This window comes from Pleurodeles waltl, chromosome 4_1 (genome assembly GCF_031143425.1).
Source record: "Pleurodeles waltl isolate 20211129_DDA chromosome 4_1, aPleWal1.hap1.20221129, whole genome shotgun sequence".
Taxonomy (NCBI): domain Eukaryota; kingdom Metazoa; phylum Chordata; class Amphibia; order Caudata; family Salamandridae; genus Pleurodeles; species Pleurodeles waltl.
This window is the reverse complement of record NC_090442.1, coordinates 975,317,652-975,330,940: the sequence shown is the minus strand read 5'-3', so window position 1 is coordinate 975,330,940 and position 13,289 is coordinate 975,317,652. Positions and strand designations below refer to the sequence as shown.

At 45.3% G+C, this 13,289-nt stretch overlaps 1 protein-coding gene across 1 annotated transcript in view; it reads left to right on the top strand.

Moving 5' to 3' along the window:
* The window catches only part of TRMU (tRNA mitochondrial 2-thiouridylase), a 108,822-nt gene extending 100,252 nt beyond the window's left edge, over window positions 1-8,570 (top strand). Inside the window, exon 11 of the mRNA XM_069229731.1 lies at window positions 6,785-8,570. Coding sequence (XP_069085832.1) covers window positions 6,785-6,940 — 156 coding nt within the window. The 3' untranslated portion in view covers window positions 6,941-8,570. The remainder of the gene's footprint in view (window positions 1-6,784) is intronic.
* The last annotated feature ends 4,719 nt before the right edge of the window (window positions 8,571-13,289 follow it).

The window sequence follows — 13,289 nt, the reverse complement described above, 5'->3', positions numbered from 1 at the left end:
GCGGCAATTCATAAGTTGGGACGATCAGTGGTTGAGGAGGGTCCGCCATATACTTATCAATCGTTGAAACAGGCGTTGACAGCCCATTTTGAGCCTTTGGCGAATCCTGATTATGAACGACGACTTCTTAGACAAGCGAGGAAATTTCCGCATGAGTCGGTTGATGCCTTTTATGCTAGGCTTAAAGACCTGGCTCGTACTTGCACTTTGGTGGATGTGGAGGATGAAGTACGTGTGCAATTTATACAAGGGTGCACCTCTGTGAAATTGAGGGAACCTATATTGCAGGTGCCTGGCATGTCAATGGTGAACATTCTTACATTGGGGTGGTCTAAAGAGCTTTCTAAGGTACGTGCAGCCCATATGGAAGCGGCGTTGCAGACACAGGTCAAAGTGGAGCCAGTGAATGCTGTTACTACAGCAACTGGGGAGAGGAAGAAGTTTAAGTCTAAACCCCCACGTCGGCCCGTTTTTGTTATTCTTGTGGGGGTCCATTTCCTCATCCAGGGGTGTGTCCGGCGCAAGGCAAAACATGTTCAAAAACTCAATCATTTTGCTAAAGTCTGCAAGTCTGTGTCCCGTCCTCGGTCACAGAGGTTCAAGGCTGTCCACTCAGTGCAGCTGTTCGTTGTCATGGATGATGACGATTTGGACGATGATGAAAGTGGTGAAGGTACGGTGCATATGATACATGCCTTGCAACCCAGTGGACATCCTCGGAAGCGAGTACCAAGATGTCCAGTCTTGTTGGCGGGTCATAAAGTTGATGCGCTGATTGATACTGGTGCTTCCATTAATGTTATAGCAACATCTGTTTTGCGGCGTCTTCCTCTTCAGCCCCATCTACGTCCTACGACGACTCAGGTGTATGCGTTTGGATCTTCAAAACCATTGCCATTGGCAGGGGTGTTTACAACGATACTGTCTCATGAAAACCAGTTGGTACAAGCTAATGTATTTGTTACCACCACTGGATCAGACATGCTATTAAGTTGCCGGACGGCAGAGCGGCTTAATCTTATATCTTTTGCTTTCAGTGTTCATTTGGGGACTGTGGAGAATTTGATAACCGAGTTTCGATCACTGTTTGAAAGCATAGGTTGCTTAAAGGATCGCATGGTGTGTTTACATATTGATAAATCCATACAACCCGTGGCTTTGAAACATCGTAGGGTTGCATTCCATCTGAGGCCTAAGGTGGAGGAGGAGTTGAAGAAGCTGGAACAAGCTGATATCATTGAGAAGGTCGATGGGCCTACGCCTTGGGTGTCACCCATTGTGATTGCCAGGAAACCCCGTCAACCTGGGGAGGTGAGGATTTGTGTTGATATGCCCCTGCCCAACATTGCCATTAAGCGTGTACGGCATTTGACACCTACTGTGGATGACCATGTTGCTGAGGTGGCAGGGTCAAAATGGTTTTCGAAGATGGATTTACGGGCAGGATACCATCAGCTACTGTTACATCCTGATTCTAGGCACATTACCACGTTTTCTACTCATGTGGGCCTCAGGTGCTATAAACGTTTGAGTTTTGGGATTTCTAGCGCTGCTGAGGTTTTTCAGGACACTATTCGTGGGGTGCTTGCTGGTCTAACCGGAGTCATCAATATCAGCGATGACATTCTGGTGCATGCACCAAATAAGGAGTTGCATCTTAGATGACTTAGAGCCACATTTCAGAGGCTTTATGATAATGGTCTGACGCTCCACAAGGATAAGTGTTCGTTTTTGCAATCAGAAGTGGCTTTCTTTGGGTATCGGTTCTCGGGAGATGGGGTGTTGCCTGACCCGGACAAAGGTAAGGATATTCAAGCTGCCATGGCTCCCATCAATGTATCTGGTGTTCGCAGTTATCTGGGTATGCTAAATTACTGTGGGCGTTTCATCAAAAATTTGACAGCTTTGACGGCTCCTCTGAGAGATCTTATTAAGGCTAATGCTGTTTGGGAGTGGGGGCCTGATCAAGAAGCTACTTTTCAGGCCACTAAATCAGCACTCTCTGAGCATACCACCTTAGTCTACTTTGATCCTACTAAGGACTCGGAACTGTCGGTTGATGCTAGTCCTACGGGGTTGGGAGCAGTGTTGGCACAAAAGCAGATGGATGGGGAATGGGCTCCTGTGGCCTATGCCAGCAGAGCTTTAACAGAGACTGAGCAACGTTATTCACAGATTGAAAAAGAAGCCATTGCAGTACACTGGGGCTGTAGACATTTTCATTTCTATTTGTATGGTCAACCCATTGTGATATATACTGATCATAAGCCTTTGATTCAGTTGCTTAATGGATCCTCATCCAAGCCTCCACCACGTATTGAGAAGTGGATTTTGCAACTGCAAGATTATCATTTTTTGGTGGTCTTTCGTCCTGGCAGTTTGAATCCTGCTGACTATCTGTCACGACATGCCAGGCCTGCTACGTCTCGCAAGGGTGCAGATGCAGAGGATGTTGAGGAGTACGTTAGGCTGATTGTGGAACGGTCTCGCCCGCTGCCTATGTCTCTTGATGAGATTCGGTTAGCAACGAATGATGATGAGTGTCTGCAGATGGAGATATCAGCTGTGGCATCTGGAAAGTGGCATTCCCTTCTCAGGAACCTGACTCTCCGAGCGGCGGCAGCACGTACCATGTTATCTTCGCTGTATAAAGTACGACAAGAACTGGCTGTGTCACCTGATGGATGTTTGTTGAGAGGACATAGGCTTGTTATTCCTATGGTATTGCAACACTCGGTCATGGAGCTGGCCCATGCTTCTCATCAAGGCATGGTAAAGACTAAATCCAGACAGAGGAGTAAGGTGTGGTTTCCGGGACTGGTTGACCATGTTGAGCGGGTGGTATGTCAGAGTATGATGTGTCAAGCTGTTGGTCCTGGTGAACGTCCTCCACCGATTATTACCGAGTTCATCCATCCTGTTTCCTGGTTTAGAGCAAGTGTTGATTTTGGCAGTCTGCCAGATGGTCGTCACACTTTTGTTGTGATAGATGACTTTTCAAAATATCCCCAGGTGGAAATTATAGACTCTGTTACTGCAGCACAGGCTATACCTCGCTCTACGTCCAGCATCTGCCAAAGTCTAAGGGGGCCTGGCAGGAGTGGAATCATCCTGCGTGATCCTTCCCCAGCCCTAACAACACCAGCAAGCCGGGACCCATCCTCTGCATCGGAGCTGCTCCATCCAGGAATCAGATCCTGCGGCAGCCACACAGACTTGCCCTATGAGTGGCAAGACAGCAAAAGACTCAGGACAAGCTGCTTCAGCTGCCAATGCAAAATTTTCACTTTGCGATTTGTGTTCTGTTTGGCTTGTTTTTGCCAGTATTTTTTTTTTTAGGAGGGATGGCCAATGTGTTTAAAGTTTAATGGGCACAAGCCGGATGTGTGAGGAGGGCCAGCCTTAGTGCTAGTGGCACCCAGTAGGGCAGTGTTTGTTCTCACTCCCCCCGACCACCTCTGCCACAAATTCCCTCAATACCACACTTCAAATATAGGCTAATACCCCTCAAGTCTCCCCAACCCCTCTCTCTCAGACTAATTTAGTAAGATTCAGTGCTTAATTTGCGCTTGTTGTTTCCGGTGCGGAGCACCGGCACTTATTTTTGAGGGCCGGCACTTATTTTTCTGCCTCAAGCATTTACTGAGAGCAAAAAACATATGGGAAAGAAGGAGGAAGAGGAAGAGAAAAACCAAAAAGCTCACAATGGGAGAAAGCAGAAAGCTGCAAGAGGGAGCTCAAGGGGCAGCGAGCGGCTGTAAATAGATTGAAGTGGCCCGATACGGCTTCAGGATTAATCGACCTCATTATTCCATGTTCACGCATTTAATTGCAGCAGCCACATGTTTAGGAGGAGGGCTTTGGGCACCGGCACCTTTTTATTTACAAATTAAGCACTGGTAAGATTTATAGTGCCACTCATAGTAGTCGAGGGCATCAGAGCACTTTCCATTGCACACACATTACACTGACAATCAATCATGTGTGTAAATCAGTGTATAAGAAATGTTACATATGGCAGAGGACTACAAGTTGCGGGAGTCATATGTCATCCATACTGGTAGGCAGTATAGTTTGAGTGCTTGGTGTGCAAAAACACAAACTCAGAATTTAAAATGTAACACCACGCTGTGGGGTTTCTTTAATAAAAAAAAATTGATTCCTACCCAAATGAATAATTTTTGCAACATTAGAATAATGAGACTGGGGAAAAATCATAACGCTCTAAACTATAACCTGCAGTTTGCATGCAGCTCATTAACGACCGGTAATGGCTCACTGATATATATTAGGATTCTAACTTAAAAGGATTTCTATGACATACTAAGTAAGCCACTGACCTAGTTGCATTATAGGCACTTAATCTGCATGTTTCACATTCTTTACAGCCTCTACGCTGCCTTAAAATGTCAAGAATCCGATTTCCGGCCAGGCAGAACAATAATAACCAGAGATATGTTGCCATATTTTTTGTTGCTTAAAAATTGCTAGAGGCAAGGAACATGGCAGCTGGTGCTTTTAAAACCATAATAAATCTGCAAACATGGAGCTGCCACACAAAGTCACAAAGTTGCATCGCCCTATAGCCGGCCCTATGTGCAAGTATCTTGGAAATGTGAACCTTTTTTTTTATTGAAGCAAAAATTATTTCTATTTCATTCAACTCTGCTGAATGTGGGGGTTACTACCAATAAAAGACCTCTAATTTATCTGTAATTCTTCATATGTGTCAGTGGAGGAGGCTGTCGTAGTCCCTTTTCTATGTCTATGACAGCTCTCAAGTAGTCCTACTATTATGTCAATGGTTGCAGCAAACTGAAGTCCTACTTCTATGTCTATGACCTGTCCCAATTTGTTTCCTTTGAGGATCTGGTCACCCTATAATAGGGTGCTGGTGAGCCTGGCATCTGTGCTTGCAGCTTAAAGAGGCAAGAGCACAGTATTAGGTTTACTAACCCCACCCCAAGCACAGGCAGGTTTTTATTGAAGAATCCATGTCACACTCAGACTATCCCACTAATACCATAGCCCTAGAAACACCCCTCCCCAAATGACTCAATCACTTCACTGTGACAGTGGGTCAGACATAAATTCCTCCCCAGCTTACAAAACATTCAACAATAGTAAATCTTTGCTCCTGAAAAAGAATGTGGACAGCCCTGCATAAACGAATGAAGATTTTTATTTCAAGATAATGCAATCGTTCTCTCATCGAATTCATCTAAGCAAACGTCTGATTTCAGCTGTTCTTTCCCTGTTGCAAATAGCAATCGGTGCAATTATGTTTCCTTTGAAGGTGTTTTGCACTCCTTGTGAAAGTACATTTGCTTGCTTGTATTTGAACCATGTTCTCAAAGACAAATAATCCCCTGCTGTGCCTCGCCGCCACAGAGCGAAGTCCTAAATTAAATTTACCTAAATCAGGCCTCACAGTAGCTGGATGTCGGAACTCCACCTCCGCTGAGTCTCAAAGTACGTGCGTCGACCTGATTCACTTAAGGAAAGGACTCATTTAACCACCAGGCCTAAAAGTAGGCCTGTACGACAAGTGATAAGTGAAAACAACAGAAGGCAACTGATATTCTCAACTCCCCTCATGTATAGAAGGAAAAGCAGCGTCATCGTGGCAACACCATGTAAGAAACGTGACCAACCACTGTGTGGCATTAAAATACAGCCACAGAGTGATTGGTCATGTCTTTAGTGATCCCACCCCTGCGCTGCCTTCAAAACCCAGGCGTGGGGACAGGTAGCCTTTCCCAAACCAACCAGGCTTTGCTGACGTACTTTTTTATACTTAAGCTGCATGAGAGCAAAGTAAGTATTGGTTGGGATAGGTGCACCAAGCACTCCAAAGGAGACCAGGAGGCCTGTGCTGCCCCTAGCTCCATAACAGAATGCTGGTTCAAGGACTGAAGTACGCATGTCAAATTGGTCGCCGTTCGAGACCTGTCCAACCCGACATGCACACTGGAGTTCAGCTGCCCGCATTGCATGCACAGTGAGGCACCCATTCCTAGGAAAGGACTTAATTATTTCTAAAATTAGGCACTGGGCCCCTCACATGGGGGAGCAACGCTTTTTCGTCTCTGACAGGAACCACCCTGTCAGCAAGAACTTCTTGTAATTCCTGTGACTGTTTTTCTTGTTAAGACCATTTCTCTCCTATCAAGGCACCATCACACATTTATGAGGTTTAGAGATTAAATTTGTTTTTCTCTGGGAATTCTGTAGGAAAAGTTTGAGTGACGTGAGGGTCCACTTATTTCTCTTCTGTGTCTCCAAATCCACAACCCAATGCCTTATTTGTACATACTCAAATCTCTTGCACTTCCAACAATGTTGAAGGCTTAATTACAGGATTCTAAAGATGTTATTGAACGTGAACTGAACACCGCACAATTTAAAAAAGTGACAATTTTCCATTTCGTAAATCGAAATCTATCTAAAACAGGAGTGAAGGTACGGATGTCAAATAATGGCTTGAATGAGGGTGGAATGGTAGTAGCCACTGAGTTCCCCCTAAGCTCTTAACATAAGGAAATTAAACATTTCAGCGAGTTACTGACCAAAGCAGAGAACGTTTTCAGTTACCATCTATAACAAACAGAACGTGGAGGTCCATTGCTAAGTATTATGTTTGAAATCCTATTTTTCAATTTTAAAAATATGAAAAACGAACCAGCAGTAACAATCACATGTGCACTACAATGTTCAATTTACTGTATATATTTTGTTCTAGAATTATTTTTTAATCACTGTTTTTGTCTGTATTTATTTTTAGTTTGCTGTATTCTACAAAGGCGATAAATGCCTCGGCAGCGGGAAAATCATGAGACTGGGTCCATCTCTGTACACATTAGGGCAAAGTAAAAATGAAAATACTTCTTCAACAAATATGTCAAAGGAGGAAGCGGAGACTTGTGGCCCATTGTCCTGATTTAATATTATTCCCATCTGGTCTTTGTTAGCCCTGGAAAATATGAAGAACTAAGTACCCATTTTGGTTGGCAGGCAAGATATGAGTTTAGGACAAGTCATTTTGGAATATACTTGCTGACTTGTTGCCTGAGAAGCATTTAAAAACATTGATGCAACTTACTCATTTGTTAAGTCTTCTTTTCTTCAAGACATTGAGCGTGTCCCAAAACACAAGCAAGTTACAGAACACATCGTTCAGTCTTCAGACTTCAATAGATGCGAGTCTGGAACATGCACACTACAGGTTCTGCTAACTTATGAACTTCTGCTAACTTATGAACTCGTTGACTGCAATACATCTTGCTCTTCCTTCCACTCAAGGCAGTCAGTAGTGGCTGCATAGCTTGCCTTTCACTGCTGGGGAATCCATTCAATCCTTATCCAGATTGTTAATATCAAGGCCCATTCTCTGAAGGTGGCCTACATATTGGTGCCAAGAATGCAATGTAAGGCTTTCTCCTACAGGGCAGTTTTAAATCAGTTTCATGGATCGCAGATCATTTTTAGATTTGACAGCCAACAAAATATTCAGGCAAACATCACCAAGTGCAAATAGAGGCATCAGTTTTGTCAGCTTACTCATAATTGATTTTAAAACGTATGCCGACCATGAACCTTATTTTTCCAAGACACTGTGTCTTGTCCATTGATGAGGGGACCCTGAAGCCACAATACCACTGGTGATTGCAACACTTGAGGGAATCCTGAGGTGTCTTGGCAGGTCTGTTGCTCCCTACACCATAGCACCCCCTAAAGCATTGCTAGGTCTTTTTGAGGGCCACGGTGGTTGCCTGGACAAGCAGATGTCTCATTCACATCAACATTCTGGAGATGGAGGAGGCCTTTCTACAGCAGAAATCCCAAATGCATGGTAAGGGCAAGAGGAAGTTGAGCTTAACGAACTGCAACCACTGTGTTCTTTAGCATCTGGAGAGTTGTTATATGCTCGCACCAGCTCTGCCTGTGTACCTGTAAGATACCTGAAAGCGTATGGCTTTCAGAATCTATCTACTGGGGTCATCTAAGAGTGATGTAGAGTATCTGAGCATATATTACAAAGAATGCTATTACACACACTGCATGCTATTGATATATCCTTGGTATGTGCATCAACATCCACTGTGATGCATATTTCTATTGTCTGTTTTCTGATTCAGCAGTTCCAAAAGGCACCGCCACCACAAACTTGATACCACTTGATAATTTATATTTTCGAGGACTTAATTCATACTACCTCAGAGAGAAAAATAGGGCTCGTACTAGTAGTCTTTAGTCCCCCTTCTGCCTCTGCAAATAAGCCCACCTCCCTGTGATACTTAATTGTGGGGACCAGGAGCGTTTTAGTATTGCAGACTTTCTGGTGGACATACTGTTTCTCCATCTGCTCAGGACTTCTCAGGGGCACAAAGGCCTACATATGCATACGAGTGGGTGACTTGTATGTAGTACATCTTACAAGTGATGAAAAACATTTCTAGAATGTCTCACAACATTTATGTGGTGCTGTTTTATACAAAACATGTATTTAAAAATCTTGGAAACCTGAAACTGTTGATATTTGTGTAAGATAAATAAAATGGTTATTTCTACATATGACTTGTTTGCTTTGTTTTATAATTCCTCCTTGGTCGTTTTTGTATTCATGAAGTGGCTGAGGTTGAACCTTGTTATGTTAATATTATTTGTGAAAGGTTTTATGTTACATTACATTGCTTTTGGGATTGAAAATGTGTTTCCCTTAGCTTCTGTTTTTTAACGGTATCAATAGAACCCTGTCATGCATTGTATGCAGTGCTTAATTTGAGCTGGTGGTTGCCGGTGGGGGGCACCAGCATTTATTTTTGTGGGCCAGAACTTATTTTTCTGTATCAGGAATTTACTGTGAGCAAAAGACACATATGGGAAAGACGGAAGAAAAGAAAAATGGAAAAGCTTCACAAAGGGAGAAAAGCATAATGCTGCAGAGTGAGTAGGAGGGGCAGGGAGTGGCTGTAAATGGGTAAAAGAGGTCTGAGATGGTTTTAGGATTACACTGCCTCAGTTTTCTGTGCTTGCACATTTAATTGCAGCAACACCGTGTTTCAGAGGAAAGCTTTGGACACCAGCATGTTTTTATTTCAAATGAAGCACGGATTGCATGTGATGTTTATCAGAGTTCAACCCCCGCATCCTCTTCATATTCAGTTAGCTTGAAAAGTTACCTTGAATCTGTGGCCATCCCACATTATCTTCCATCTTCAAGACAGTAAGTATATACTTCGTCAGACCTTTTTTGCTATCTACCAAGTCAATCTCATCCATACATTCAGAGTTAAGAGATCCTAATTACTAGGAGTGCATAGTCACAGGACTTTGCTTCTGCATACTTTTTTTTCTTCTGGGGAACTCTCGTCAGCGTTTGTTTATACTTTTTCTTTTTTTAGATGCAAACGAGAAAATACAGAAACATTGGTTTTACAAGAGAACAATCCAGCACATTATTTTTCTGTTTGTGAAAAGTCGCAAAGACAATTTGGCGAAGACACTTTCCAAAAATAATTTTAATGCCATTGAAACTTTTACAAATCAGAATTGGGTCAAAAGTTCAGCACTTCACAACTTTGCAAAGTGAAAAAACATGAACTACATTGAATTCCGGCAAAAGAATCTGATTGCAGACCTCTGACTCAGAAGTAGTTTGAACTTTTTTTTTAATGATTCACATATATGGTATCCAAATACCATCCTTTGGAGGACTTGCCTGTAAAACTGAATCTGATAGAGACTTCTATCTGCAGATTCCTTACCTTTTAAAGTCTCCCCAGGCATCAGACTGGATCTGGAAGATTTTTGTGAGAAGTACCCCTGCCCGCCATTAGGTGGTCCCGATAAGCTCTGCATTTGTCATCAGCGCTGTCCGCCCCCTGTATGATGTTCCATGTCTTATATAGGTGGCACGCTGGCCTTTCCGCGTCGTCGAGCACTGATCCAAAGAGAGCTACCCTCAATCAATTTTTGACTGGCTTTTTTCGACTTTTTGTTGACTCTTTTTCAAGTTTCTACTCATCATCAAGGGTGTCCTCCAGAAAGACCGGCTTCAAGCCCTGCAGACCCTGTCATCGGGCGCTGTCCATGACAGATCCTCATCTTGTGTATCTTTGGTGCCTGGAGTGCGACCATAACCAAAGTCATGCTTCAAGTGCTGGGCTATTCATCCGAAGGCTTTGAGGGAACGTTCCCTGAAGCTGATGGTGGCCCGGCTCTCGACTCCACGCAAGTCAAGATCTCGGTCGAGAGGATGGTCCCGGGATTGGTTGCAGAGTCCTCCGTGATCAGCACCCCAGTCCAAGCACTCGGAGCGATTGAGTAAGACAAGCCATAGAAAGAAATCTAGGAAGTCAAAGCGTTCTTTGACTTCTCCGTGTCCATTGGACGACAAGACGAGGGAGAGTCGACACTCTAGGCCTCGTTTTGCAAAACCTGTGTCTGGGCTGACTCTGCACCTCCCTGAGTTTCCGGGAGCCGGAGCAACCCCTGCCAAACTCCAAGAGTTTTATGATGCTGCTCAACACCGCTGGTGAACCTTTGGGCCCCTCAGAGTCAGAAGGACACCCGTTCGGTTCTGCACCAGCGGCTTCCTGTACGAGGCTGGCCTGGCTTTTAGTGGGTACCAGAGGTACTTACACCTTGTGCCAGGTCCAGGTATCCCTTATTAGTGTAGAAGAGGTGTTTTTAGCAGCTTAGGCTGATAGAAGGTAGCTATGGCAAAGCAGCTTAGGCTGAACTAGGAGACATGTAAAGCTCCTACTATACCACTGGTGTCATATGCACAATATCATAAGAAAACACAATACACAGATATACTAAAAATAAAGGTACTTTATTTTTATGACAATATGCCAAAAGTATCTCAGTGAGTACCCTCAGTATGAGGATGACAAATATACACAAGATATATGTACACAATACCAAAAATATGCAGTAATAGCAAAAGGAAGTAATGCAAGCAGTGTAAAGTTACAATAAATTGCAATAGGAGCACATAGGTATAGGGGCAACACAAACCATATGCTCCAAAAGTGGAATATGAACCACGAATGGACTCCAAACCTATGTGAGCTTTTAGAAGGTCGCTGGGACTGTAAGAAAACAATGAGGGTTAGAAAAATAGCCCAACCCAAACCCTGAAAAGTATGTGTAAAGTGCACCTACTACCCCCAGAGAGAACAAAAGTCGTGATAGGGGGATTCTGCAGGAAGAACAAACACCAGCAATGCAACAACAGTGGATTTCCGGACTTGAGTACCTGTAAGACAAGGGGACCAAGTCCAAGAGTCACGACAGTGTCGAGAGTGGGCAGGAGCCCAGGAAATGCCAGCTGAGGGTGCAAGGAAGCTGCCACCTGTTGGAAGAAGCTTGGAGTTCTGCAAGAAAGAAGAGGACTAGGAACTTCCCCTTTGGAGGATGGATGTCCCACGTCGCGATGAAGCTTGCAGAGGTGTTCTCAAACAAGCCTTGCTAGCTGCAAGGGTCGCTGTTAGGGTTTTTGGTTGCTGCTGTGGCCCAGGAGGGACCAGGATGTCGCCATTTGGATGAGGAGACAGAGGGGGTGCCCAGCAACGTAGGGAGCCCTCACAGAAGCAGGTAGTACCCGCAGAAGTACCTGAACAGGTACATAGAAGAAAAGTGAACCGGAGTCCACCCGAAGTCACAAAAGGGAGTCCCACGACGCCGGAGGACAACTCAGAAGGTTGTGCACTGCAGGAAGGAGTGTCAGGGACCCAGGCTTGGCTGTGCACAAAGGAAATCCTGGAAGAGTGCACAGAAGCCGGAGCAGCTGCAAATCATGCGGTAACCAGCAATGCAGTCTAGCGTGGGGAGGCAAGGACTTACCTCCACCAAACTTGGACTGAAGAGTCACTGGACTGTGGGAGTCACTTGGACAGAGTTGCTGAGTTCCAGGGACCACGCTCGTCGTGCTGTGAGGGGGCCCAGAGGACCGGTGATGCAGTCCTTTGTTGCCTGCGGTTACAAGGGGAAGATTCCATCGACCCACGGGAGATTTGTTCAGAGCTCCTGATGCAGAGAGGAGGCAGGCTACCCCCAGAGCATGCACCACCTGGAAACAGTCGAGAAAGCCGGCAGGATGAAGCGATACAAGGTTGCTAGTAGTCGTCTTGCTGCTTTGTTGCGATTTTGCAGGCGTCCTGAGCAGTCAGCGGTTGATCCTTTGGCAGAAGGTGAAGAGGGAGATGCAGAGGAACACTGATGAGCTCTTGCATTCGTTATCTGGTGAGATCCCCAAAGCAGAGACCCTAAAAAGACAGAAAAGGAGGTTTGGCTACCTAGGAAGGAGGATTGGCTACCAAGAGAGGTAAGAGCCTATCAAAAGGAGCCTCTGACGTCACCTGCTGGCACTGGTCACTCAGAGCAGTCCAGTGTGCCACAGACACCTCTGTTTCCAAGATGGCAGAGGTCTGGGACACACTGGGGGAGCTCTGGTCACTCCCCTTTCCTTTGTCCAGTTTCGCGCCAGAGCAGGGCTGGGGGATCCCGGAACCGGTGTAGACTGGCTTATGCAGAGATGGGCACCATCTGTGCCCATCAAAGCATTTCCAGAGGCTGGGGGAGGCTACTCCTCCCCAGCCTTCACACCTATTTCCAAAGGGAGAGGGTGTTACACCCTCTCCCAGAGTAAGTCCTTTGTTCTGCCTTCCTGGGCCAGGGCTGCCTGGACCCCAGGAGGGCAGAAACCTGTCTGAGGGGTTGGCAGCAGCAGCAGCTGCAGTGGAGACCCCGGAAAGGCAGTTTGGCTGTACCCGGGTACTCTGCTAGAGACCCCGGGGATCATGGAATTGTCCTCCCAATGCCAGAATGGCATTGGGGTGACAATTCCATGATCTTAGACATGTTACATGGCCATGTTCGGAGTTACCATTATGACGCTGTACATAGGTAGTGACCTATGAACAGTGCACGCGTGTAATGGTGTCCCCGCACTCACAAAGTCCGGGGAATTTGCCCTGAACGATGTGGGGGCACCTTGGCTAGTGCCAGGGTGCCCACACACTAAGTAACTTTGCACCCATCCTTCAGTAGGTGAAGGTTAGACATATAGGTGACTTATAAGTTACTTAAGTGCAGTGGTAAATGGCTGTGAAATAACGTGGACGTTATTTCACGCAGGCTGCAGTGGCAGGCCTGTGTAAGAATTGTCAGAGCTCCCTATGGGTGGCAAAAGAAATGCTGCAGCCCATAGGGATCTCCTGGAACCCCAATACCCTGGGTACCTCAGTACCATATACTAGGGAATTATATGGGTGTACCAG